General features: G+C 41.8%; 1 protein-coding gene and 2 pseudogenes across 1 annotated transcript; all 3 read left to right on the top strand.

The window, feature by feature from the left end:
- The first annotated feature begins 502 nt into the window (after positions 1-502).
- Positions 503-12,378, top strand: CDX4 (caudal type homeobox 4). The gene is given in 5 exon segments (XM_077889880.1): positions 503-623; positions 748-1,254; positions 10,682-10,827; positions 11,961-12,094; positions 12,306-12,378. Coding segments are annotated over 5 exon segments (981 nt in total).
- Positions 12,379-15,517: 3,139 nt separating this feature from the next.
- Positions 15,518-16,738, top strand: LOC144307579 (mucosa-associated lymphoid tissue lymphoma translocation protein 1 homolog pseudogene; annotated as a pseudogene).
- Positions 16,721-27,602, top strand: part of LOC144308881 (mucosa-associated lymphoid tissue lymphoma translocation protein 1 pseudogene) — a 28,021-nt pseudogene continuing 17,139 nt past the window's right edge.

Raw genomic sequence — 27,602 nt, 5'->3', positions numbered from 1 at the left:
CACTGTTGTGTCCCCAGTGCCTACAACAGTGCCTAGCATTCAGTAGATACACGATATATACCTGTGAAATGAATCTGTTCTTAGAAACAAAGCCCTCCTCCTGGGGGAGGGAGCAAGGAAGAGAAGGGAAAGCTCTTTTCAGTGGTATCCTGGGCCAGTTCCAGTGGAATACCCCAGCAGGGATATGTGGCAAGAGGGGATACCACAGATGTAGGTTGGGCTAAGCCAGGGAAGTTCAGCAGAAAGAGGAGGCCCCAGGATAAGGACTGAATCCCAAAGAGCAGGCCTTGTCCCTGTTTCTGCCTGTCTTCATCTCAATTTGGAGGGAACTGGTCAGAAACCCTTGGAGGAACTCTTGCTTCCAAAAGCACAAACTAATGCTATGGGGACCAGACGGACAAAAGTGAAAAAGATGGGATAGAAAGGCCTGGGAGCTCTGGGAGAGGGAGCACAGAGACATCAAGTCCCAGTGAAAGCGAAATGGCCCTTCATTTGAATGCAAATGCTATGTAAAAGCCTGAAGCCCCTTGACGTCAGCCTAGCCATTGGTGGCCCAACTACACCGGGCTACCAGTCACCTGGAAACCTGACCGGCAGGAAACGCGGATGCCGTAGTCTGAGACGTACAGGGGGGCCGTGCAGCACAGCTACCGCTTTACCTATTGATTCCCTGCTGCTTCTCAAAGTCGGGTTGAGGCCTTACAAGAACTTTAGAATGGCTTAGGGAGCTCTTTCCTCATACCCAAGCCATCAAGTACAGAAGCTGCCTTTTGGAAAAAGAAGCAGGCATGTACCTGGGTACTCTCAGGAGCACGGCCAGAAGCAGCACCGCGGGGACTGCCGGCACTGGTAGCAGTGGGAGTCTCCTGCCAGCCTCCAACTTCACAGCGGTGCCTGCCTATGCGCACGACATGGGGTATCCCCATATACCCAGCGTGGATCCTCATGGGCCATCGCTGGGGGTCTGGGGTTCACCCTATAGCCCCTCTCGAGAAGACTGGAATGTGTACCCCGGACCATCCAGTACAGTGGGCACGGTGCCCATGAACGACATGATCTCGAACCCTTCCGCTTTTGGCTCTCAGGAATACAGCAACTTGGGCCCTGCGGGCGGGGGAAGCACCAGTGGAAGCCTGCCACCCCCATCCAGCCGGTTGCTGTTCCCCATAGACGCCGAAGCTGCAGATGCCAGTTCTCCCAACAGAAGCCGCCACAGCCCCTCTGCATGGATGTGAAAGACCTTGCAGGTGACCGGTGAGTAATGGGTCCCAATACCCTCAAACTTTTCCTTCCTTTGCTTGGCTTCTACTTCTGTTGGCCTGTCTGCTCTCCTACTTCTCAGGCTCTCCAGGGACAGTTTAGTAGCTGAGGATTACTGCATGGCTAAGTGCCCGAATCCCCTCCCATTAGTGACCTCCCTTGCATAAGCCTCTGCTCAAACCCAGAAGAGTGCAGTGCTTGGAATCAAACTGACCCTAGGAGTGTTTTTCATTGTTTTCTGATGAGTCAAGGGAGCAAGCTGGGGGAAAATGGACACATTGTGCCCAGTTGGGAAAACATATGTACAGGAAAGATCAATGGGTGAACGAAGCAAGAGGGTAGCCACGATCCCAGTCCTGTCACTGCTGCTTGCCCTTTCCCTTTAAAATCCTTCCCCATCTGGGCAGGTGTGCTCCCCTCAAAAACTGATGATGCTCAACTTAGGTTTCATAGTGCTTGGCTGGCAATGGACCCTCCAGCTTAGCCACAAAAGCCCCAATGGCAAAGTGGCCTTGTCATCCTGGCCTCTCAAGAAAGCTGCAGCTTCCTTCACCCAAGCTGGCAGAGGCAAGGTGGACTCAAACCTTCTTCTAATGTCCTTTCTGCCAATGGAATCATTGAGTTAGGTGAGAAGGCAACAGCACACTGCTGGGACATAATAAACTCCATTCTAACATCCCTGGGCACACAGGAATAGCAGCCTCAGCACTAATAGGTGCTTAAAGACTTCATCACTATCCAGGAAGGCTTCTGGAGACAAAGGGGTGGGGACAGGTCTATGATGGAATTTAGGAAGGCACAGAGATTCTAGACTAATGCTGACCCACGCTGGTACCAGCAAGCCAGTGGGCAGCTGCTGGGAGCCCAGGGCAGGGGAAATGGGCACTTTGCTTTAACCTTGCATGGGGAGAAGGCAGCAAGATGTAGGTTTTCAGGTGTAGTTGTTCTTTTTTTTTTTTTAAAAAAAAGATTTTATTTATTTATTCATGAGAGACACAGGGAGAGAGGCAGAGACACAGGCAGAGGGAGAAGCAGGCTCCATGCAGGGAGCCCGATGCCGGACTCCATTCCGGGTCTCCAGGATCAGGCGGGCTGAAGGCAGAGCTAAACCCCTGAGTCACCAGGGCTGCCCTGTAGTTGTTCTTTTTTTTTTTTTTTTTGTAGTTGTTCTTTTATCACGTTTTTGTTATTCCAACCTATGACTCCCCGTCATTAGAGAAAATTGGTAAAATTGACTCTATCACTTTTATCCCTCTGGGAAGGAAACAGCATTTGTCCATAATGATTATACATTCGTTCACAGTTCTGCACTTTTACTCCCCTTCAAAAAGCAAGGGCAAGAGAGTGGGAAGGGACCAACTTTTATCATTAGAAGGATTCTTAGCCAGGAAGAGGCAGTTCTGTTTGATTGGGACATTACCAGGGTAGCAATCAGAAATTAAGAGTAGAGTTTAAGGGACACCTGGGTGGCCCAGTGGTTGAGCATCTGCTTTCAGCTCAGGGCTCTGATCCCGAGGTCCCGGGCTGCGGGGAGCCTGCTTTTCCCTCTGCCTATGTCTCTGCCTCTGTGTGTCTCTCATGAATAAATAAACAAAATCTTTTCAAAAAATATAAGAGTAGAGCTTAAACACTTGGTTTTAAAGTGTTTGGAAGTAAATCTGAATTTTTAAAAATATGGGTGAGTCAGCTGGCTAAATAGAATAAAGCCTGAGGTTAAGGTGGGGCAATCCTGGGGCTGTTATTACATCTAATTTTAGGGTTGTAATTAACATCCATTTACTAAACCCTAAGATTAGCAAAAGATACAAAAGTCAAAAAGTAGCTGCTCCCAGTCCAAGATTATGTTTTCAAACACATTAGAAGAGGAAAGTCATTACTGTGTTTGGAAGAGAGAACAATGGGGGCAGGGGAGGACAAAAGAAATGATCTTGAGTCTTGAATTTTTTTTTTTTTTTTTTAACATCAGCATTTGGTTCTTTTTTTTTTTTTTTTTTAATTTTTATTTATTTATGATAGTTACAGAGAGAGAGAGAGAGGCAGAGACACAGGCAGAGGGAGAAGCAGGCTCCATGCACCGGGAGCCCGATGTGGGATTCGATCCCGGGTCTCCAGGATCACGCCCTGGGCCAAAGGCAGGCGCCAAACCGCTGCGCCACCCAGGGATCCCGAGTCTTGAATTTTTGTTTATGAGGGAAAATGTGACAAGTTTCTCTGCTTAAAAGTCTTCTATTTGTATTTGTTTTTATGAGCTCAGGTCTCCTTCTCGGGTAATGCTGGTGCCAGGAGAAGTTTAGAAAGGGACTCCTTAATTTGCGGTACCTTTATCACAAACCTTTAAACCTGGCTATACAATGTCACCGTCACAAGATTTTCTCTCAAAATTCTATTAAGTAATCTAAAATTGGATTATTTTGGAACCCCTCTGACTCCTGGCAATTTATCTTGTAGATGAGGCTTTATTAGAGTCAATCTTTGTTTCACTTTAATAATGTCTTATCAATTAAAATTATCCTTTTGCTATATGCTTGTAGCCCAAGGTGCAGATTTAGCAGCGATTTAAGAATATAACACGAAGTATGGACCTTCTCCCCAGAAAAAATGCACAAAAGTAAACACACTTGGACCCAAATGCATGTGTGTATACACACACATGTCCACACATTGACACACGCACATTTTTAAACTAATTTTGAGAGATGCATGGATCCACTGAAGCCCTTCTATGGATCTCAGGTTATGAATTACATGTAAAAAATTAAGCTGATCATCTCACAGGATCACTCTGAACCAAAATGCACCCATTTTTATCTTCGTATATAGTGTTAAACAAGTATTTGTTAAATGAATGAATGAATCAGATCCTGCTAAATTGTCTACTTCACTCTGTAGTATTTTGGAACAACATTTGGCTTATGGCTGAGAAGACAATTAGATGAACTACAAAATGGAAGTAACCCCTCTCTGATTAAGGTAATCAAATAAAACTCTCCATAGTGACTACTATCACATTTGATTTTCTAAGGAAAGGGGACTGACAGAATAAATGACTGTCCCCTAGGTGATTTGATTCTTTAAAAAAAGATAATTTTATTTACACTTTGTTCTCTAAGTGGTCTGTTCCAATACACAACTCATTTTAAAGATTATATGAAGAGGAACCCATAGAAAGGTTCTGTGAAAAGTTAAGTGTTTTCATATTTTAAACATTGTCAGTGCATTACAGCTAGGAATTATTTTTTCGTCTTTTCTATTACCCAGAGTTGTAGTCTTGAATGAGTTTTGGCAAGGTGATAATCTTTTTTTATATAAATTAATTTTTTATTGGTGTTCAATTTACCAACATACAGAATAACACCCAGTGCTCATCCCATCAAGTGTCCCCCTCAGTGCCCGTCACCCATTCACCCCCACCCCCCGGCCTCCTCCCCTTCCATCACCCCTAGATCATTTCCCAGAGATAGGAGTCTTTATGTTCTGTCTCCCTTTCTGATATTTCCCACACATTTCTTCTCCCTTCCCTTATATTCCCTTTCACTATTATTTATATTCCCCGAATGAATGAATGAGAACATATAATGTTTGACCTTCTCCGATTGACTCATTTCACTCAGCATAATACCATCCAGTTCCATCCACATTGAAGCAAATGGTGGGTGTTTGTCGTTTCTAATGGCTGAGTAATATTCCATTGTATACATAAACCACATCTTCTTTATCCATTCATCTTTCGATGGACACCGAGGCTCCTTCCACAGTTTGGCTATTGTGGACATTGCTGCTATAAACATGAGTTTAGTGTCATCATGATATCTATTCAGTCCATTTTTGTGGATTGTTCCACTGAACTTCTTCTGAAAGGGGAATTTTAAGAGTCCCTCTTAAAATTTCTTGCAGAGCTGGTTTGGAGGTCACATATTCTTTCAGTTCCTGCCTGTCTTGGAAGCTCTTTATCTCTCCTTCCATTTTGAATGAGAGCCTTGCTGGATAAAGTATTCTTGGTTGCATGTTCTTCTCATTTAGGACCCTGAATATATCCTGCCAGCCCTTTCTGGCCTGCCAGGTCTCTGTGGAGAGGTCTGCTGTTACCCTAATATTCCTCCCCATAAAAGTCAGGGATTTCTTGTCTCTTGCTGCTTTAAGGATCTTCTCTTTATCTTTGGAATTTGCAAGCTTCACTATTAAATGTCGAGGTGTTGAACGGTTTTTACTGATTTTAGGGGGGGATCTCTCTATTTCCTGGATCTGAATGCCTGTTTCCCTTCCCAGATTAGGAAAGTTTTCAGCTAGGATTTGTTCAAATACATATTCTGGCCCTCTGGCCCTTTCAGCGCCCTCGGAAACCCCAATTAAACGTAGGTTTTTCTTCCTCAGGCTGTCCCTTATTTCCCTTAATCTATCCTCATGGTCTTTTAATTGTCTCTTTTTTCCTCAGTTTCCCTCTTTGCCATCAACTTGTCTTCTATGTCACTCACTGGTTCTTCCACCTCGTTAACCCTCGTCATTAGGACTTCTAGTTTGGATTGCATCTCATTCAATTGATTTTTAATTTCTGCCTGATTGGATCTAAATTCTGCAGTCATGAAGTCTCTTGAATCCTTTATGCTTTTTTCTAGAGCCACCAGTAGCTGTATAATAGTGCTTCTGAATTGGCTTTCTGACATTGGATTGTAATCCAGATTTTGTAACTCTGTGGGAGAGAGGACTGTTTCTGATTCTTTCTTTTGAGGTGAGGTTTTCCTTCTAGTCATTTTGCTCAGTGCAGAATGGCCAAAAACAAGTTGTATTGGGAAAAGGAGAAAAAGAGAGAGAAAGAAGGAAAGAAAAGAGAAAAAGTAAAAAGAAAAAAGGAAGAGAAAAAGGAAAAAAGAGAAGAAGAAGAAAAAGAAAATGAAAGAAAGGGGGAAAAAGGGTGGGGGAAGCAATCAGAAATCAAAAAGAAAAAAGAAAAAAAACCACGGGGGTGTATCTTCTGATTCTGTATACTTTAAGTCCCTTGACTTCCCCTGGATCTTGTCCGTCTAGCTGGTCTTCTGGGGGAGGGGCCTGTTGTGCTGATTTTCAGGTGTTAGCACTTGAGGGAGCTGCTCTGCCTCCTGCCTGGTGCAGGGCTCAGTGGGGGTTGTTTACCCCGTGAGGCCCCTGGAGGAACAACCCCAGTGGCTGCGGCAGCTCTGGAAACCTGGATTCAGCCCCTGCAGGAACTCCGGAGCTCTCCCTCTGCAGGGGCCTGGAGGCTCCGGGGACGGGGCCGCTGATCTGCTCAGCTCCAGGCAGGAGTGTCCTTGCTGTCCTGTGCCCTCCCGGTCTCTGCCTGTCCTGGGGGGAGGCCGGATCCTGGGCTGTGTCCCGACGCCCTGTGCTCCCGGGCCTGCGCTGTTGGATTCGGGCTCCCGGCCGCGCAGCCGCCTCTCCGTGGAGCTGACACCAGAGCCCCTCCGAGCTGCTCCCGGGTCCAACCGTGCACGCGCTGCAGCCCTTTAGGGAGCTCTGCACACTCTCCCAGGGCGCAGGTGCTCTGTTAGTGTCCCAGGGAGCCTGAGGGCATCCCCGCCCTCCTGGTGTCCTGCTCTAACTCCCTGCAAGCGCCTTTCCTCCCAGAAAGATTGGTGAAGCTCCTGCTTCTCTGGGACGGTGCTTTCCTGTCCTGGGGGCACTTGCCCCGGCCTTAACCTGGCTCCTCGTGGGGCCCCTCCCCCTTGGATGCCTTTTGTTTCTTTATTTCTCCCCCCCCCCCCACTTCATACCTTGATAGAAGCGTGAACTCTTCTCACTGTAGCATTCTAGCTGTTCTCTCTTTAAATCTCAGGCTGAATTCGTAGATTTTTCAGGATGATTTGAAGGTTATCTAGGTAATTTGGTGGGGACAGGTGATTTGGGGACCCTACTCTTCCGCCATCTTGCCCCTCCTCCGCAAGGTGATAATCTAAGCAGGGTTGGAGAAAGGCTTTTTTGTTAGGAGTGGAAAAGAGGGTAAGGGAAGAAACAAACCTTGAATAATTCTGATTAATCCACTGGACAAAACACTGAGGAAGTTATACTTCTTACTTTTTACTCAATTAAGGCACTTCAGAAAATACGTTGCTTAATAATTCTTTTCTTGTTGCTGCTTAACAATTCTTGAAGCTTATCATTATGCTCCTTGGTTTTGACCATTTCATGGACAATTTTTTAAAATGAATTTGGATACAATTTTTAACTAAAAGCAGCACAGGATTATCTTAAGATGGAAAGTAACTAAGATGGGATCAATTGCACTGTACTTCCTATAGAAGGAACCTGGTTTTCAACCTCTTTGCTTTGGTTTGGTACGGGAATATGGACATTATGCTATACTAGAACATATCCAAATCCCATTCAATTCAGTTTCATCATTTAAGGGGCAGAGGCAATGAGGCAGAAGAAAGAAGAGAGTTCAGGAGAAAGGACACAAGAGAAATTCATTTCTTTTTTTTTAAATTTTTTTTAATTAATTTATTTATTTATGATAGTCACAGAGAGAGAGAGAGAGAGAGAGAGGCAGAGACACAGGCAGAGGGAGAAGCAGGCTCCATGCACCGGGAGCCTGATGTGGGATTCGATCCCAGGTCTCCAGGATCGCGCCCTGGGCCAAAGGCAGGCGCCAAACCGCTACGCCACCCAGGGATCCCTTTTAAATTTTTTAATTGGAGTTCAATTTGCCAACATTTAGCATAACACCCAGTGCTCATCCCACCAAGTACCCCCCAGTGCCCATCACCCAGTCACCCCAACCCCCCACCCACCTTCCTTTCCACTACCCCTTGTTTCCCAGAGTTAGGTGTCTCTCATGTTTTGTCACCCTCACTGATATTTTCACTCCTTTTCTCTCCTTTCCCTTATTCCCTTTCACTAATTTTTATATTCCCCAAATGAATGAGACCATATAATGTTTGTCCTTTTCCAATTGACTTATTTCACTCAGCATAATACCCTCCAGTTCTAACCACGTGGAAGCAAATGGTGGGTATTTGCCATTTCTAATGACTGAGTAATATTCCATTGTATACATATACCACATCTTCTTTATCCATTCATCTTTCGATGGACACCGAGGCTCCTTCCACAGTTTGGCTATTGTGGACATTGCTGCTATAAACATCGGGGAGCAGGTGTTCCAGTGGAGAAATTCATTTCTCTCTGCAAACTATGCCATTAATATTTCCCCTGAGCTACATCTTCTTGAGGGTTGAGGCCTTATCTGTCAGATTGAGGCAACAGACTCCTTTTACCATTTCACATGGCTTTGATATGCAGTCTGGTTCTTCCTCATCCCTCCTTTCTTCAGGGGTTATATTGCCGGATAGGGTGAGGATTTTCATTGCAAATAAAGAGGCCTGGTCTTGACTTTATTGTCCTTAGAAGAAACTGCAAGAGGGCAATTTATGACCAATGGGGGTGGGGAAGGACTACAACCTTCCAGAGTTTTTGAAGTCTGGTTATATTTACTATCAAAGAGCAGAAAACACAGACACACACAAGTTGAATTTTAACTTCTGCCTCCAGTTAGAATGTAAATGCTCAGCTACTTAGGGATTACAAAGGGTTGGAGGAGGCATCTCTCCAAAAATATTTTTTGATCCTAAGATAATGAGGTTCTGGAAATAAATTAAAACTCAAAGTTTTCATTCTGATCTCAAATCTACATTCTACCTTTGTAACTAACCAAATGTCAGACCTTTGGTTTCCTGGATTCAAAACCAGCTTACAGTTTTGGTCTTCCAGCTAAGTTAAAGGACTGGGGCTCATCATTTTCAATTTTCAAGGAGTAAAGTTTTGTCTAGTTCATTTGTCCATGAGTCATTCTGCCATACTAAACTTAGTATTAAGTTTAATACTAAAACATATCTCTCATCCAGAATTTGTTTCTGCATTTTTGTCTTTTTTCTTTCCTGAAGATGAAAGAGTGTCTCACATTTGTTTAGGGCTTGTAAATTCCAAACCAATTGGTTGGTGTTCCTAAATGTAAAGAGGGTTCAGGATGGGATCTGATGCTATGTAGCTCCTTTGTTGGGCCTGTGCTGCATCTTAACACCTCAATAGGGTTTAGAGAACCACTTTAAAGAAACCTTTGTCCTACAGATCACTCCCCAAAACCTCACATCAAAAACAATCAGGGAAGATCAGAAGCAGTTTGCCAAATGCCATAGAGAAAAAGAGGAAGATCCTCCTGGAGGGAGTTAGAAAAATTGAAAAGAAAGGGAAGCTTCCTAATCACCTTTGGAAAATTTAAAAGAGGAATAAAACTGTATTTGAGGAAGGGCATGAGAAATTAGTTAAATGTTGTAACACAAAGCAAATGTTTATATATCCTTTCAAAGAATACTAGAATACTCATTTTATTCTGCCTAGTCAATATGTCCCCATTCCCCCCATTCATTAGCCACTTGGGAATAAAAGTTGATTTAAGACCCTCACAAAATATTTTTTTCTATTGGATAATAGGGGCTATCCTAAAACAGAATCTAAATTGTCACTTAGTTGTCACTTACTATCCAAACAAAATTCTCTATAGAATGTATACATAGGGGATCCCTGGGTGGCGCAGCGGTTTAGTGCCTGCCTTCAGCCCAGGATGTGATCCTGGAGTCCCTGGATCGAGTCCCACATCAGATAAGGCTCTCTGCACGGATCCTGCTTCTCCCTCTGCCTGTGTCTCTGCCTCTCTCTCTCTCTTTGTGTGTCTCTCATGAATAAATAAATAAAATCTTAAAAAAAAGAATATATACATAACTAGAATGTATGTAACTAATAATGTCAGGATCACAGAATAGTTTGCCACACTTGGGCCATTCTTATGTTTCCTAGCATATTTAAACTGGAAATCATACTGGACTGTGAGTCAGAGGTATGTGTTTGGGTCCCCATACTTCAGCTCACTAGCACAAAACAACTTACTTACCTACACTGAGCCTTAGGTTTCTTAAAGGAAAAATGGGGATAAGACATATTCTGCATAATTTAAAAGTGTAGGTGAGAAGTTCAATAGGAAATGGTATGAATGAACTGCATAAGATATATATAGGAAAGTGTATGTATGCTATATGTTGCTATTACTGCCAATACTACTCCTATATGTGAGTTGAAATGGAAATGAATGAAAGGAAAGGGAATGAAAATCATGGATTTAGTGTTTGCTTTAAAAAAATAAAATGCTTTGGCGTATGTAGGTCAATGGTGGTGTGTTTTGTGTGTGTGTGTGTGTGTGTGTGTGTGTGTAAAATAGTCACAGATGACAAAAAATTTAATGGAGAAGTGGACATATGACATATTGGTTCAAAAAATGTACTTGTTTCATATTTGAAAGTAATAAATAAGGATGGGAACAGTAGTTATAATTCCTTCAACCAAAATAATCTCCAAAGAAGTAAAATATGATTAAATATATTGCTTTCTCCCCTAATAGGGAAAACCAGGACAAAAGAAAAGTATCGTGTGGTTTACACCGATCATCAAAGATTGGAGCTAGAGAAGGAATTCCACTGCAACAGATACATCACCATTCAGAGAAAATCAGAACTGGCAGTCAACCTGGGCCTTTCTGAAAGACAGGTACACTGAAAGTATATCCAACATGTCTTAAAGTTATTTCAATAAGCTGAGGTTTTAGGGAAGTCTGTAAGCAAGAGTAGAAGCAAAACAGAAAACTAAGACATTTTCCAAGCTCTCTTAAAGCCCACATTCATCCTATTGGACCTCCTAGTTTGGTCTCATTGGTCAGTGAGTTAATTAATAGTTGAATGTGGGTGCAATATGCAGAGGGAAAAGCAAAGGGGTGGGACATAGGAGGAGGAAAATTAAAACTTCCATAGAATTAATTAGTCAAGTCAAAACCTTGTTTGATTCCCCAAATAGTTATACCAATGTATGAAGTGGCGATTTGACGATCATGGCAATTATCTGGTTCATATTAGTCAAACTACAATAGTAACTGAACACCAATGCTACTACCTGAACCAAGTTTTTCTATTATTCAGGGTAGGATATGTAACTTTCTATGGTCCATAAACTTCTATGATGCCTGCATCAAATTTAGCATACTATAGGTACTCAGTGAAGATTAGAGCATGACAAAGATCAATGGTTTCCATTTATCCAAACTTTGACATTACACAACTACCTGATGTTTTTTCACTTAAATCTAGAAGTAATCCTAGAATTCTAGAATGCTAGAGTTGGGAAGTCCATTAGTGTGTTGCCTATCCCAAGCAACTTGCATTTCATACAGGTATGAAGGCACATTGGTATCACAGCAAGAAATATAGTATTTCATCACCCCTGTTCACTCAGTTCTGTTTCATTAAACCTATTAGGAAGTTACTTTGTTATTTAAATCACCTTTTTATCACCACACCTCAGCATCTGCCATTCTATTATTTATTTCTACCTGGGCAAAAGAGGTGTGGTGGGTGAGGTATAATATAAAGAGCACAGCATTTAGAATCAATAGGCCTGGATTTGATCCCAAAGTTTCATCTTATGCAAGACACTCTTTCTCTCAATCTCAGCTTTTTTTTTTAACCTGTTAAATAGGTATACTTCACAAGGTCATTGGGAGGCTCGAATGAAGTGACACATGTGATAGGGCTTTGTAAATGCTAAAATCCCTGTACAATATCAGCAATGACTATGAAACATGAATTCAATATGATGCCACATTAAATCTAAAGTATTTTTTGTTTCAGGTGAAAATCTGGTTTCAGAATCGCAGAGCCAAAGAGAGAAAGACAATCAAAAAGAAAATCTCCCAGTTTGAGAACAGTGGAAGCTCAGTACAAAGTGATTCTGGCTCCATCAGCCCTGGGGAATTACCTAACACTTTTTTTTTTTAATTTTTAAATTTATTTATGATAGTCACACACACACACAGAGAGAGAGAGAGAGAGAGAGAGGCAGAGACACAGGCAGAGGGAGAAGCAGGCTCCATGCACCGGGAGCCCGACGTGGGATTTGATCCCGGGTCTCCAGGATCACGCCCTGGGCCAAAGGCAGGCGCCAAACCGCTGCGCCACCCAGGGATCCCTAACACTTTTTTTTACCACCTCATCTGCTGTTCATAGATTTCAGCCTATTGAGATACAGCCGGTCATAGTCTCTGAATGAAAGAAAGGCAAAGAGAAATGGAAAACCCCCTATCCCTTAGCATTGTCTTCTTGGTCTCTAAGATATCAGCAGGAGAGTAAGGACAGGATGTAATTTCTCCTAAGGCAGTACTCAGAACAAATGGATGTGCAATGGTTGAAGAGGTCACTTACTGTTAGAAATCATCCTCAGAAAACTCTTGTCATGTGCTATGCTATATGGTGGTCACTTAGGAACTTGATGGTAAACTATACAATTGAAAGCTACAATCACAGGCCTTTGCAACTCTATTCACAATTTCGGAAACTTACTTATGAACAAATTGTAAAAAACAGTTCAGGCAGAAGGCACATTTGTGTATATGTACTTGTGTTTGTTATTTGATGCTGGGTGTATTCTTTTATGCTATCTGGGGGGGAAGAGTTAAGCAGAAATTTATCCAGCTGTAGCTATCTTTGCAAGTAATTAATTCAAAAGCTAACGGCATTTTCATAACAAGACAAATGTTTAAAAATCTGAATCCATTACCACTGATTAATAAAAATAAAAACAGTTAAAAATAGACCTGCCCTACGACCCAGCAATTGCACTGTTGGGGATTTACCCCAAAGATACAAATGCAATGAAACGCCGGGACACCTGCACCCCGATGTTTATAGCAGCAATGGCCACGATAGCCAAACTGTGGAAGGAGCCTCGGTGTCCAACGAAAGATGAATGGATAAAGAAGATGTGGTTTATGTATACAATGAAAAATAGACTATTCTTGTTCATCAATCAGTCATTTACTGGCATCAATTACCTCATCTCAGAACTTCCAACCTATAGTGTCAATTTCAAATCTTGCCAAAACAATGAAGTCAGAATAGAACAATACAGCACAGCTTGGTAGAGTCATTAAAAAAGCAACTCTCCAACACACAGAACAAATTCTAATCCCCTTTCTGTCTTTTCACTCTATTCAGTGCTATAGTTCACTGCCAGTCATAGTTAACAAAAGCACAAGGACAGAATGCAGGTCTATAGCCTGTCCTTGCCATCACTATAAATCTGATTAATTTTAGTTACATTATGTCATGTCAATGCAGTGTGGCCCAAGGAGATACAGTTTACAGGTTCCAAACATACAACTTAGGCTGCAGTGAGTAGATTTGTCTGGCATTTTTGGTGCTGGTCCAGTATACTGTTTGCATGTCAACGTGGCCAAAGACTGGACTCTGAATCATTTTAAATCGAGATGGTTTAAAAGAAAGTTTTGCTAAAGGAGGAAAATAATCAAATCACAACTTTACTTTTCCTTTCAAGATACAGCTTCAAAATTCTTAAGAAATTAGATTCTTGAGCATAACTACATGTGTTTGGGTTAGGAATAAGAAATTTATCTTGCCTTCTCCTTATGAAAATCTCATAAAGAGGGCTTCTTTTCTATGGCTGTTCTTGGGGATACATCATTCAGTCTTCAAAAGATTTAAGGAAAGGATCTTTCTATCTCATATCTTGATCCAGGCTCTTGGAGTTATATTCTGCCTTTCCATAATACATCTTCTCACAATTTTTATGAGGAGTAAAATTGCCCCTATTTTGCTGGTAGGGAAATGGAGATATAAGCAACAATTCATTTTCCAAACATACGCAGCAAGGCAATCATGGATATTGATTAGAACTCTGAGTTACATAAAAATGACTTTTACGGTCTCTAGTGATGGAATCAAACTCAAAGCCCCTTCCTATTCATTTGGTATCAGATTATGTCACTGAAGCTGCATACAGCTCCTCGATGTACACACCAGCAGATAATTACTACCTAGAAATGCAAACTTTACCCTTTGTTTTTCAGCTCACCTACTCTCCCCATCAGTGAATTGAGGGCTTCTACCAGTAACCTTAATAATGCCTTACATGTGTGTAATAATATTTTTGAATGTACTTTCACATTTCATATTATCTGACCTAATATCCTTATCCCTTATGAGATAGGTAAAAGTTGTTATTTCCCACTTTGTAGTTTAAGAAAGTAGAGACTAGAGGGGCTTAAATATCTTTGGTTAACCACTTTTTTTCCTTAGCCCAGGTATAGATATTGGGGAAAGGTAATAAAGATAGGTCAATTTAAGCTCTCTTTCTCTTCGAAAAGTTACCAATTTTCAGTAAGTTAATGGCAAAATCTAGGATTAGAACACAGATCTACTAAATTGAATGATTATTTATTTAGTGCTTACACTGTGCTAGGATTTCTTGACTCCCAGGACAGCATGCTTTCTATTCCACCTAATTGCTCCCAATAACTATGAGGTGAAATACATAGCATGCTAATTGGCAAGCAGGCCATCTGGAGGGCTGAACAAAGAAAATCAGGATTAAAATGAGTTCTTCCAATCTAGTGAGGAGAAGGGTGGGGATTTTAAGGATGAGGAAGCTAAGTTCTGAGTATACATAGTTACTTAGATTCCTCAACCCTAACACTGCCTCACCAAAAAATAAGAATACCTTTGGCTATAGCAGTTGGATTTCTCTATAGGTTGTTATTTCCTGCTATAAACTTATGTTCAACAGAGAAGAATGGTTTTCCATTTTTATAGATTCTAATTTTCTAGAACTTGCTAACAGAACCACAATACAGAGTTTTTGTCCTTAATAGCATTTTGCAGCCATTTCCCCTAAGAAGACATGTTGATTCTTTCTCTGAGATCCAAGAAAAATACACACCCCTTGCTTTTATGGTTATATTATGGTGGTGTGTGCTGGGAGGTACGCACAGAAAAGGTTAGACAGCAAAGTTCAAAAGTTGAATTTAAAGTAGGTTTCAACAGGGGCACCTGGATGGTTCAGTCAGTTAAACATCTGCCTTTAGCTCAGGTCATGATTTCAGGGTCCTGGGATTGAGATCCGCATGGAGCCCCACATTGAGCTCCCTACAGGACAGGGAGTCTGCTTCTCCCTCTCCTTATGCCTCAACCCTCCCGCTCATTCTCTCTCTCTCTCTCTCTCTCTCTCCCTCTCTCTCTTAAGTAAATAAATGAAATCTTTAAAGTAGGTTTCAATAAAGAAATTATTTTCCTAAAAAACCTGTCTCCGCGGGGCGGGCAGCAGCGCTTCCTCCTTGGAGTGCGGGTTTGTCCTTCCACCCCTGCCTCCGCGGCGCCTGGGAGAGCGAGGGGGCGAGCGGAAGGTGCGCGGGAGACGAGGCCCGCGATGCGGCCGGCGGGAGCCGCGGCGCTCGCGGGGTCGCTGTGCGGGGAGCTGCTGCAGGCCCCGCCGCCCCCGGCCTCGCAGATGCCTCCGGCCGCGCCCTCGGGGCCGCGGCTCTCCGCTCCAGCTGGTGAGATCCTCAACCGCCTTCCGGAGCCGCTGCTGCGGAGGCTCAGGGTGAGCCTGGACAGAGCGCCTGAGGGCTGGGGCTGGAGGAAGCTGGCCAAGGTGGCGGGGAGTCGGGGGCGCCTCTGGCTCAGTTGTCTGGACTTGGAGCAGTGTTCTCTTAAGGTCTTGGAGCCTGAAGTCCAAGCTTATGTTTACTGAAGCTGATGGGTGAGAAAGGTTGTACAGTCACAGAACTGAGTGACTTTCTGCAGGCTTTGGAGCACACGGAGGTTCTGCTTCTTGGCCCCCCAGGAATAAAGATCACTGTCAACCCAGAATCAAAGGCAGTCTTGGCTAGACAGTTTGTGAAACTGTGTTGCCGGGCAACTAGACATCCCTTCGTACAGTATCAGTGGTTTAAAATGAATAAAGAGATTCTGAACGAAAATGCATCAGCACTCATTTTTAACACAGTACATGTAAAAAGATGCAGGCTTTTATGTGTGTCGAGTTAATAATAATTTCACCTTTGAATTCAGCAAGTGGTTGGTCACAGCTGGATGTTTGTGATGTCACAGAAGTAACAGGAAGCTTCCAGGAAGTTCAGATGGCATCTCTGAATCCAAGTTGCAAATCTCTGTTGAACCAAGGTCCCAAAGGCTAATAATGCCTGGCAGTACATTGGTCTTACAGTGTGTTGCTGTTGGAAGCCCTATTCCTCACTACCAGTGGTTCAAAAATGAGTCACCATTAATACATGAGACAGGAAAGCTATACATGGTGCCTTATGTGGATCTGGAACATCGGGGAACCTATTGGTGTCATGTATATAGTGATCGAGACAGGATAGCTAGAAGGTGGAAATCATCATAGGAATAGCAGATGAGGGATCCCTGGGTGGCGCAGCGGTTTAGCACCTGCCTTTGGCCCAGGGCGCGATCCTGGAGACCCGGGATCGAATCCCACGTCGGGCTCCGGGTGCATGGAGCCTGCTTCTCCCTCTGCCTGTGTTTCTGCCTCTCTCTCTCTCTCTGAGTGTGTGACTATCATAAATAAATAAAAAAATTTAAAAAAAGGAATAGCAGATGAGGCAGTGGAGTGCACTGAAGATGAATTAGATAATCTTGGACAACCCAACAAAAAAGAGCAAACAGCTAATCAGCCTTTGGCAAAGGACAAAGTTGTTCTTTTGATACGAAATATGAATTACTGGGAGCACCCCAAGCCTAAAGCTCCTTTGGTGGATGTATGTGAATTGACCAACTTGTTAGGACTACTAGATTTCAAACTTGTTTCACAGTTGGATCTTACTGAATACGAGATGTGAAATGCTGTGGATGAATTTTAACTACTTTTAGACAAAGGAGTATATGGATTATTATATTATGCAGGGCATGGTTATGAAAACTTTCCTAACAGCTTTATGGGCCTTGTTGATGCCCCAAATCCATATAGGTCTGAAAACTGTCTGTGTGTACAAAATATACTGAAACTGATGCAAGAGAAAGAAACTGGACTCAACGTGTTCTTGTTGGACATGTGTAAGAAAAGAAACGACTGGGATCCCTGGGTGGAGCAGCGGTTTAGCGCCTGCCTATGGCCCAGGGCGCGATCCTGGAGACCCGGGATCAAGTCCCACGTCGGGCTCCCAGTGCATGGAGCCTGCTTCTCCCTCTGCCTATATCTCTGCCTCTCTCTCTTTCTCTCTGCGTGACTATCATAAATAAATAAAACATTTAAAAAAAAAGAAAAGAAACGACTATGATGATACCATCCCAATCGTGGATGCACTAAAAGTCACTGCCAACATTGCCTTTCGATATGCCACATGTAAAGGAGCAGAAGCTTTTGAAATCCAGCATTCTGGGTTGGCAAATGGAATTTTCAGAAAATTTTTATTTCTTTTTATTTACTTTTTAAAACAAATTTATTTTTATTGGTGTTCAATTTGTCAACATACAGAATAAAACCCAGTACTCATCATGTCAAGTATCCACCTCAGTGCCTGCCACACAGTCACCCCCACACCACGCCCTCCTCCCCTTCCACAACCCCTAGTTCGTTTCCCAGAGTTAGGACCATTCATGATCTGTCTCCCTTTCTGATATTTCCCACTTATTTTTTTCTCCTTTCCCTTTTATTCCCTTTCACTATTTCTTATATTCCCCAAATGAATGAGACCATATAATGTTTGGCCTTCTCCGATTGACATTTCACTCTGCATAATACCCTCTAGTTCCATCCACGTGAAGCAAATGGTGGGTATTTGTCCTTTCTAAAGGCTGAGTAATATTCCATTATATACATAAACCACATCTTCTTTATCCATTCATCTTTTGATGGACACCAAGGCTCCTTCCACAGTTTGGCTATTGTGGACATTGCTGCTATAAACATCGAGGTGCAGGTGTCCCCGTGTTTCATTGCATCTGCATCTTTGGGGTAAATCCCCAGCAGTGCAATAGCTGGGTCGTAGGACAGATCTATTTTTAACCCTTTGAGGAACCTCCACACAGTTTTCCAGAGTGGCTGCACCAGTTCACATTCCCACCAACAGTGCAAGAGAGTTTCCCTTTCTCCACATCCTTTCCAACATTAGTAGTTTCCTGCCTTGTTAACTTTCCCCATTCTCACTGGTGTGAGGTGGTATCTCATTGTGGTTTTGATTTATATTTCCCTGATGGCAAGTGATGCAGAGCATTTTCTCATGTGCTTGTTGGCAATGTGTATGTCTTCCTCTGTGACATTTCTCTTCATGTCTTTTGCCCATTTCATGATTGGATTGTTTGTTTCTTTGGTGTTCAGTTTAATAAGTTCTTTATAAATCTTGGATACTAGTCTTTTATCTGATACGTCATTTGCAAATATCTTCTCCCATTCTACAGGGTATCTTTTAGATTTGTTGACTGTATCCTTTGCTGTGCAAAAGCTTCTTATCTTGATGAAGTCCCAATACTTCATTTTTGCTTTTGTTTCTTTTGCCTTCATGGATGTATCTTGCAAGAAGTTACTGTGGCCGAGTTCAAAAAGTGTGTTGCCTGTGTTCTCCTCTAGGATTTTGATGGAATCTTGTCTCACATTTAGAACTTTCATCCATTTTGAGTTTATCTTTCTATATGGTGAAAGAGGGTGGTCAAGTATCACTCTTCTGCATGTGGATGTCCAATTTTCCCGGCACCATTTATTGATGAGACTGGCTTTTTTTCCAGTGGATAGTCGTTCCTGCTTTGTCGAATATTAGTTGACCATAAAGTTGAGGGTCCACTTCTGGATTCTCTGTTCTGTTACATTGATCTATGTGTCTATTTTTGTGCCAGGACCACACTGTCTTGATGACCGCAGCTTTGTAGTACAACATGAAATCTGGCATTGTGATGCCCCCGGCTATGATTTTCTTTCTCAATATTCCCCTGGCTATTCGGGGTCTTTTCTGATTCCACAGAAATCTTAAGATGATTTCTTCCAACTCTCTGAAGAAAGTCCATGGTATTTTGATAGGGTTGCATTAAACGTATAAATTGCCCTGGGTAACATTGACATTTTCACAATATTAATTCTGCCAATCCGAGACCACGGAATATTTTTCCATCTCTTTGTGTCTTCCTCAATTTCTTTCAGAAGTGTTCTATAGCTTTTAGGGTATAGATCCTTTACCTCTTTGGTTAGATTTATTCCTAGGTATCTTATGCTTTTCGGTGCAATTGTAAATGGGATTGACTCCTTAATTTCTCTTTCTTCAGTCTCATTGATAGTGTATAGAAATGCCACCGATTTCTGGGCATTGATTTTGTATCCTGCCATGCTACCAAATTGCTGTATGAGTTCTAGCAATCTTGGGGGGGGGGTCTTTTGGTTTTTTATGTAGATTATCATGTCATCGGCGAAGAGGGAGAATTTGACTTCTTTGCCAATTTGAATGCATTTTATATCTTTTTGTTGTCTGATTGCTGAGGCTAGGACTTCTAGTACTATGTTGAATAGCAGTGGTGAGAGTGGACATCCCTGTCTTGTTCCTTATCTTAGGGGAAAGGCTCCCAGTGCTTCCCCATTGAGAATGATATTTGCTGTGGGCTTTTCATAGATGGCTTTTAAGATGTTGAGGAATGTTCCCTCTATCTCCACACTCTGAAGAGTTTTGATCAGGAATGGATGCTGTATTTTGTCAAATGCTTTCTCTGCATCTATTGAAAACATCATATGGTTCTTGTTTTTTCTCTTGCTGAAATGATGAATCACACTGATTGTTTTACGAGTGTTGAACCAGCCTTGCATCCCGGGGATAAATCGTACTTGGTCATGATGAATAATCTTCTTAATGTACTGTTGGATCCTGTTGGCTAGTATCTTGTTGAGTGTTTTTGCATCCATGTTCATCAGGGATATTGGTCTATAATTCTCCTTTCTGGTGGGGTCTTTGTCTGGTTTTGGAAAAAAGGTGATTATGGCCTCAAAGAACGATTTGGAAGTACTCCATCTCTTTCCATCTTTCCAAACAGCTTTAGTAGAATAGGTATGATTTCTTCTTTAAACGTTTGATAGAATTACCCTGGGAAGCCATCTGGCCCTGGACTTTTGTGTCTTGGGAGGTTTTTGATGACTGCTTCAATTTCCTCCCTGGTTATAGGCCTGTTCAGGTTTTCTATTTCTTCCAGTTCCAGTTTTGGTAGTTTGTGGTTTTCCTGAAATGCGTCCATTTCTTCTAGATTGCCTAATTTATTGGCGTATAGCTGTTCATAATATGTTTCTAAAATCGTTTTTTTAATAATAAATTTATTTTGTATGGTGTTCAATTTGCCACATAAAGAATAACACCAAGTCATCATCCCATCAAGTGCCCCCCTCAGTGCCCGCCACACAGTCAGCCCCACACCTCGCCCTCCTCCCCTTCCACTACCCCTAGTTCATTTCCCAGGGTTCGGAGTCTCTCATGTTCTGTCTCCCTTTCTGATATTTCCTACCCTCTTCTTCTCCCTTCCCCTCTATTCCGTTTCAATATTATTTATATTCCCCAAATGAATGTGACCATATAATGCTTGTCCTTCTCCGATTGACTTATTTCACTCAGCATAATACCCTCCAGTTCCATCCACGTCGAAGCAAATGGCGGGTATTTGTCATTTCTAATCCTGAGTAATATTCCATTGTATATATAAACCACATCTTCTTTATCCATTCATCTTTTGATGGACACCGAGGCTCCTTCCACAGTTTGGCTATTGTGGACATTGCTGCTAGAAACATCGGAGTGCTGGTGTCCCGGCGTTTCATTGCATCTGTATCTTTGGAGTAAATCCCCAGCAGTGCAATTGCTGGGTCGTAGGACAGATCTATTTTTAACCCTTTGAGGAACCCCCACACAGTTTTCCAGAGTGGCTGCACCATTTCACATTCGCACCAAAAGTGCAAGAGGGTTCCCTTTCCACACATCCTCTCCAACATTTGTGGTTTCCTGCCTTGTTAATTTTCCCCATTCTCACTGGTGTGAGGTGGTATCTCATGTGGTTTTGATTTGTATTTCCCTGATGGCAAGTGATGCGGAGCATTTCTCATGTGCATGTTGGCCATGTCTATGTCTTCCTCTGTGAGATTTCTGTTCATGTCTTTTGCCCATTTCATGATTGGATTGTTTGTTTCTTTGGTGTTGAGTTTAAGAAGTTCTTTATAGATCTTGGAAACTAGCCCTTTATCTGATAGGTCATTTGCAAATCTCTTCTCCCATTCTGTAGGTTGCCTTTTAGTTTTGTTGACTGTATCCTTTGCTGTGCAAAAGCTTCTTATCTTGTCGAAGTCCCAATAGTTCATTTTTGCTTTTGTTTCTTTTGCCTTCATGGATGTATCTTGCAAGAAGTTACTATGGCCGAGTTCAAAAAGTGTGTTGCCTGTGTTCTCCTCTAGGATTTTGATGGAATCTTGTCTCACATTTAGAATTTTCATCCATTTTGAGTTTATCTTTCTATATGGTGAAAGAGGGTGGTCAAGTATCACTCTTCTGCATGTGGATGTCCAATTTTCCCGGCACCATTTATTGATGAGACTTGGTTTTTTCCAGTGGATAGTCTTTCCTGCTTTGTCGAATATTAGTTGACCATAAAGTTGAGGGTCCACTTCTGGATTCTCTGTTCTGTTACATTGATCTATGTGTCTGTTTTTGTGCCAGTACCACACTGTCTTGATGACCGCAGCTTTGTAGTACAACATGAAATCTGGCACTGTGATGCCCTCAGTTATGGTTTTCTATTTTAAAATTCCCCTGGCTATACGGGGTCTTTTCTGATTCCACACAAATCTTAAAATAATTTGTTCCAAGTCTCTGAAGAAAGTCCATGGTATTTTGATAGGGTTGCATTAAACGTGTAAATTGCCCTGGGTAACATTGATATTTTCACAATATTAATTCTGCCAATCCGAGACCACGGAATATTTTTCCATCTCTTTGTGTCTTCCTCAATTTCTTTCAGAAGTGTTCTATAGCTTTTAGGGAATAGATCCTTTACCTCTTTGGTTAGATTTATTCCTAGGTATCTTATGCTTTTCGGTGCAATTGTAAATGGGATTGACTCCTTAATTTCTCTTTCTTCAGTCTCATTGATAGTGTATAGAAATGCCACTGATTTCTGGGCATTGATTTTGTATCCTGCCACACTGCCCACTTGCTGTATGAGTTCTAGCAATCTTGGGAAGGAGTCTTTTTGTTTTTCTATGTAGATTATCATGTCATCGGCTAGAGGGAGAATTTGACTTCTTTGCCAATTTGAATGCATTTTATATCTTTTTGTTGTCTGACGCTGAGGCTAGGACTTCTAGTACTATGTTGAATAGCAGTGGTGAGAGTGGACATCCCTGTCTTGTTCCTGATCTTAGGGGAAAGCCTCCCAGTGCTTCCCCTTTGAGAATGATATTTGCTGTGGTTTTTTTGTAGATGGCTTTTAAGATGTTGAGGAATGTTCCCTCTATCCCTACACTCTGAAGAGTTTTGATCAGGAATAGATGGAAGTATTTTGTCAAATGGTTTCTCTGCATCTAATGAGATGATCATATGATGCCTGGTTTTTCTTTGGTGATATGATGAATCACATTGATTATTTTACGAGTGTTGAACCAGCCTTGTGTCCCGGGAATAAATCCTACTTGGTCATGGTGAATAAATTTCTTAATGTATTGTTGGATCCTGCTGGCTAGTATCTTGTTGAGTGTTTTTGCATCCATGTTCAACAGGGATATTTGTCTATAATTCTCCTTTTTGGTGGGGTCTTTGTCTGGTTTTGGAATTAAGGTGATGCTGGCCTCATAGAGTGAATTTTGAAGTACTCCATCTCTTTCCATCTTTCCGAACAGCATTAGTAGAATACTTATGGTTTCTTCTTGAAACGTTTGATAGAATTCCCCTGGGAAGCCATCTGGCCCTGGACTTTTGTGTCTTGAGGTTTTTGATGACTGCTTGAATTTTCTCCCTGGTTATTGGCCTGTTCAGGTTTTCAATTTCTTCCTGTTCCAGTTTTGGTAGTTTGTGGCTTTCCAGGAATGCGTCCATTTCTTCTAGATTGCCTAACTTATTGGCGTATAGCTGTTCATAATATGTTTTTAAAATCGTTTGTATTTCCTTGGTGTTGGTAGTGATCTCTCCTTTCTCATTCATGATTTTGTTAATTTGAGTCTTTTCTCTCTTCTTTTTAATAAGGCTGGCTAGTGGTTTATCTATCTTATTTATTCTTTCAAAGAAGCAACTCATGGTTTCGTTGATCTGTTCCATAGTTCTTCTGGTCTCTATTTCCTTGAGTGCTGCTCGAATCTTTATTAACTCTCTTCTTCTGTTGGGTGTAGGATCTATTTGCTGTTTTTTTCTCTAGCTCCTTTAGGTGTAAGGTTAGCTTTTGTATTTGAGTTCTTTCCAGTTTTTGAATGGATGCTTGTATTGCGATGTATTTCCCCCTTAGGACGGCTTTTGCTGTATCCCAAAGATTTTGAATGGTTTTATCTTCATTCTCATTAGTTTCCATGAATCTTTTTAATCCTTCCATAATTTCATCTTTTTGGAGGATGCTCCTTAACCTCCACGTGTTTGAAGTCCTTCCAAACTTCTTGTTGTGATTTAGTTCTAATTTCAAGGCATTATGGTATGAGAATATGCAGGGGACAATCCCAATCTCTTGGTATAGATTCAGAACTGATTTGTGACGCAGTATGTGGTCTATTCTGGAGAAAGTTCCATGTGCACTTGAGAAGAATGTGTATTCAGTTGGGTTTGAATGTAAAGTTCTGTAGATACCTGTAAAATCCATCTGGTCCAGTGTATCATTTAAAGCTCTCGTTTCTTTGGAGATGTTGTGCTTAGAAGACTTATCGAGGGTAGAAAGAGCTAGATTGAAGTCACCAAGTATAAGTGTATTATTATCTAAGTATTTCTTCACTTTGGTTATTAATTGGTTTAAAAATTCGGCAGCTCCCACATTCGGGGCATATATATTGAGGATTGTTCAGTCCTCTTGTTGGATAGATCCTTTAAGTATGATATAGTGTCCCTCTTCATCTCTCACTACAGTTTTCGGGGTAAATTTTAGTTTATCTGATATGAAGATGGCTACCTCTGCTTTCTTTTGAGGACCATTTGAATGGTAAATGGTTCTCCAACCTTTTATTTTCAGGCTGTAGGTGTCCTTCTGTCTAAAATGAGTCTCTTGTAGACAGCAAATAGATGGGTCCTGCTTTTTTATCCATTCTGAAACCCTGCGCCTTTTGATGGGATCATTAAGCCCGTTCACGTTCAGAGTTACTATTGACAGATATGAGTTTAGTGTCATCATGATGTCTATTCAGTCCTTGTTTTTGTCGATTGTTGCACTGAATTTCTTCTTGAAGGGGAATTTTAAGAGTCCCCCTGAAAATTTCTTGCAGAGTTGGTTTGGAGGTCACATATTCTTTCAGTTCCTGCCTGTCTTGGAAGCTCTTTATCTCTCCTTCCATTTTGAATGAGAGCCTTGCTGCATAAAGTATTCTTGGTTGCATGTTTTTCTCATTTAGGACCCTGAATATATCCTGCCAGCCCTTTTTGGCCTGCCAGGTGTCTGTGGAGAGGTCTGCTATTACCCTAATACTCCTCCCCCATAGTCAGGGATCCCTTGTCTCTTGCTGCTTTAAGGATCTTCTCTTTATCTTTGGAATTTGCAAGCTTCACTATTAAATGTCGAGGTGGTGAACGGTTTTTGATTTTAGGGGGGCTTCTCTCTATTTCCTGGATGTGAATGCCTATTTCCCTTCCCAGATTAGGAAAGTTTTCAGCTAGGATTTGTTCAAATACATATTCTGGCCCTCTGTCCCTTTCGGCACCCTCGGGAACCCCAATTAAACGTAGGTTTTTCTTCCTCAGGCTGTCCCTTATTTCCCTTAATCTGTCTTCATGGTCTTTTATTTTTTATTTATTTTTTTTATTGGTGTTCAATTTACTAACATACAGAATAACCCCCAGTGCCCGTCACCCATTCACTCCCACCCCCCGCCCTCCTCCCCTTCCAACACCCCTAGTTCGTTTCCCAGAGTTAGCAGTCTTTACGTTCTGTCTCCCTTTCTGATATTTCCCACACATTTCTTCCCCCTTCCCTTATATTCCCTTTCACTATTATTTATATTCCCCAAATGAATGAGAACATATAATGTTTGTCCTTCTCTGACTGGCTTACTTCACTCAGCATAATACCCTCCAGTTCCATCCACGTTGAAGCAAATGGTGGGTATTTGTCATTTCTAATAGCTGAGTAATATTCCATTGTATACATAAACCACATCTTCTTTATCCATTCATCTTTCGTTGGACACCGAGGTTCCTTCCACAGTTTGGCTATCGTGGCCATTGCTGCTATAAACATCGGGGTGCAGGTGTCCCGGCGTTTCACTGCATCTGTATCTTTGGGGTAAATCCCCAGCAGTGCAATTGCTGGGTCGTAGGGCAGGTATATTTTTAACTGTTTGAGGAACCTCCACACAGTTTTCCAGAGTGGCTGCACCAGTTCACATTCCCACCAACAGTGTATGAGGGTTCCCTTTTCTCCACATCCTCTCCAACATTTGTTGTTTCCTGCCTTGTTAATTTTCCCCATTCTCACTGGTGTGAGGTGGTATCTCATTGTGGTTTTGATTTGTATTTCCCTGATGGCAAGTGATGCAGAGCATTTTCTCATGTGCATGTTGGCCATGTCTATGTCTTCCTCTGTGAGATTTCTGTTCATGTCTTTTGCCCATTTCATGATTGGATTGTTTGTTTCTTTGGTGTTGAGTTTAAGAAGTTCTTTATAGATCTTGGAAACTAGCCCTTTATCTGATAGGTCATTTCCAAATCTCTTCTCCCATTCTGTAGGTTGTCTTTGAGTTTTGTTGACTGTATCCTTTGCTGTGCAAAAGCTTCTTATCTTGATGAAGTCCCAATAGTTCATTTTTGCTTTTGTTTCTTTTGCCTTCGTGGATGTATCTTGCAAGAAGTTACTATGGCCGAGTTCAAAAAGGGTGTTGCCTGTGTTCTTCTCTAGGATTTTGATGGAATCTTGTCTCACATTTAGATCTTTCATCCATTTTGAGTTTATCTTTGTGTATGGTGAAAGAGAGTGGTCTAGTTTCATTCTTCTGCATGTGGATGTCCAATTTTCCCACCACCATTTATTGAAGAGACTGTCTTTCTTCCAGTGGATAGTCTTTCCTCCTTTATCGAATATTAGTTGCCCATAAAGTTCAGGGTCCACTTCTGGATTCTCTATTCTGTTCCACTGATATATGTGTCTGTTTTTGTGCCAGTACCACACTGTCTTGATGACCACAGCTTTGTAGTACAACCTGAAATCTGGCATTGTGATGCCCCCAGATATGGTTTTCTTTTTTAAAATTCCCCTGGCTATTCGGGGTCTTTTCTGATTCCACACAAATCTTAAAATAATTTGTTCTAACTCTCTGAAGAAAGTCCATGGTATTTTGATAGGGATTGCATTAAACGTGTATATTGCCCTGGGTAACATTGACATTTTCACAACATTAATTCTGCCAATCCATGAGCATGGAATATTTTTCCATCTCTTTGTGTCTTCCTCCATTTCTTTCAGAAGTGTTCTATAGTTTTGAGGGTATAGATCCTTTACATCTTTGGTTAGGTTTATTCCTAGGTATCTTATGCTTTTGGGTGCAATTGTCAATGGGATTGACTCCTTAATTTCTCTTTCTTCAGTCTCATTGTTAGTGTATAGAAATGCCACTGACTTCTGGGCATTGATTTTGTATCCTGCCACGCTACAGAATTGCTGTATGAGTTCTAGCAATCTTGGGGTGGAGACTTTTGGGTTTTCTATGTAGAGTATCATGTCATCGGCGAAGAGGGAGAGTTTGACTTCTTCTTTGCCAATTTGAATGCCTTTAATGTCTTTTTGTTGTCTGATTGCTGAGGCTAGGACTTCCAGTACTATGTTGAACAGCAGTGGTGAGAGTGGACATCCCTGTCTTGTTCCTGATCTTAGGGGAAAGGCTCCCAGTGCTTCCCCATTGAGAATGATATTTGCTGTGGGCTTTTCATAGATGGCTTTTAAGATGTCGAGGAATGTTCCCTCTATCCCTACACTCTGAAGAGTTTTGATCAGGAATGGATGCTGTATTTTGTCAAATGCTTTCTCTGCATCCAATGAGAGGATCATATGGTTCTTGGTTTTTCTCTTGCTGATATGATGAATCACATTGATTGTTTTACGGGTGTTGAACCAGACTTGTGTCCCAGGGATAAATCCTACTTGGTCATGGTGAATAATTTTTTTAATGTACTGTTGGATCCTATTGGCCAGTATCTTGTTGAGAATTTTTGCATCCATGTTCATCAGGGATATTGGTCTGTAATTCTCCTTTTTGGTGGGGTCTTTATCTGGTTTTGGAATTAAGGTGATGCTGGCCTCATAGAACGAATTTGGAAGTACTCCATCTCTTTC

Source organism: Canis aureus, chromosome X (assembly GCF_053574225.1).
Source record: "Canis aureus isolate CA01 chromosome X, VMU_Caureus_v.1.0, whole genome shotgun sequence".
NCBI lineage: Eukaryota > Metazoa > Chordata > Mammalia > Carnivora > Canidae > Canis > Canis aureus.
Note: the sequence above shows the minus strand (reverse complement) of the source record. Positions and strands in the feature narration are given on the sequence as shown.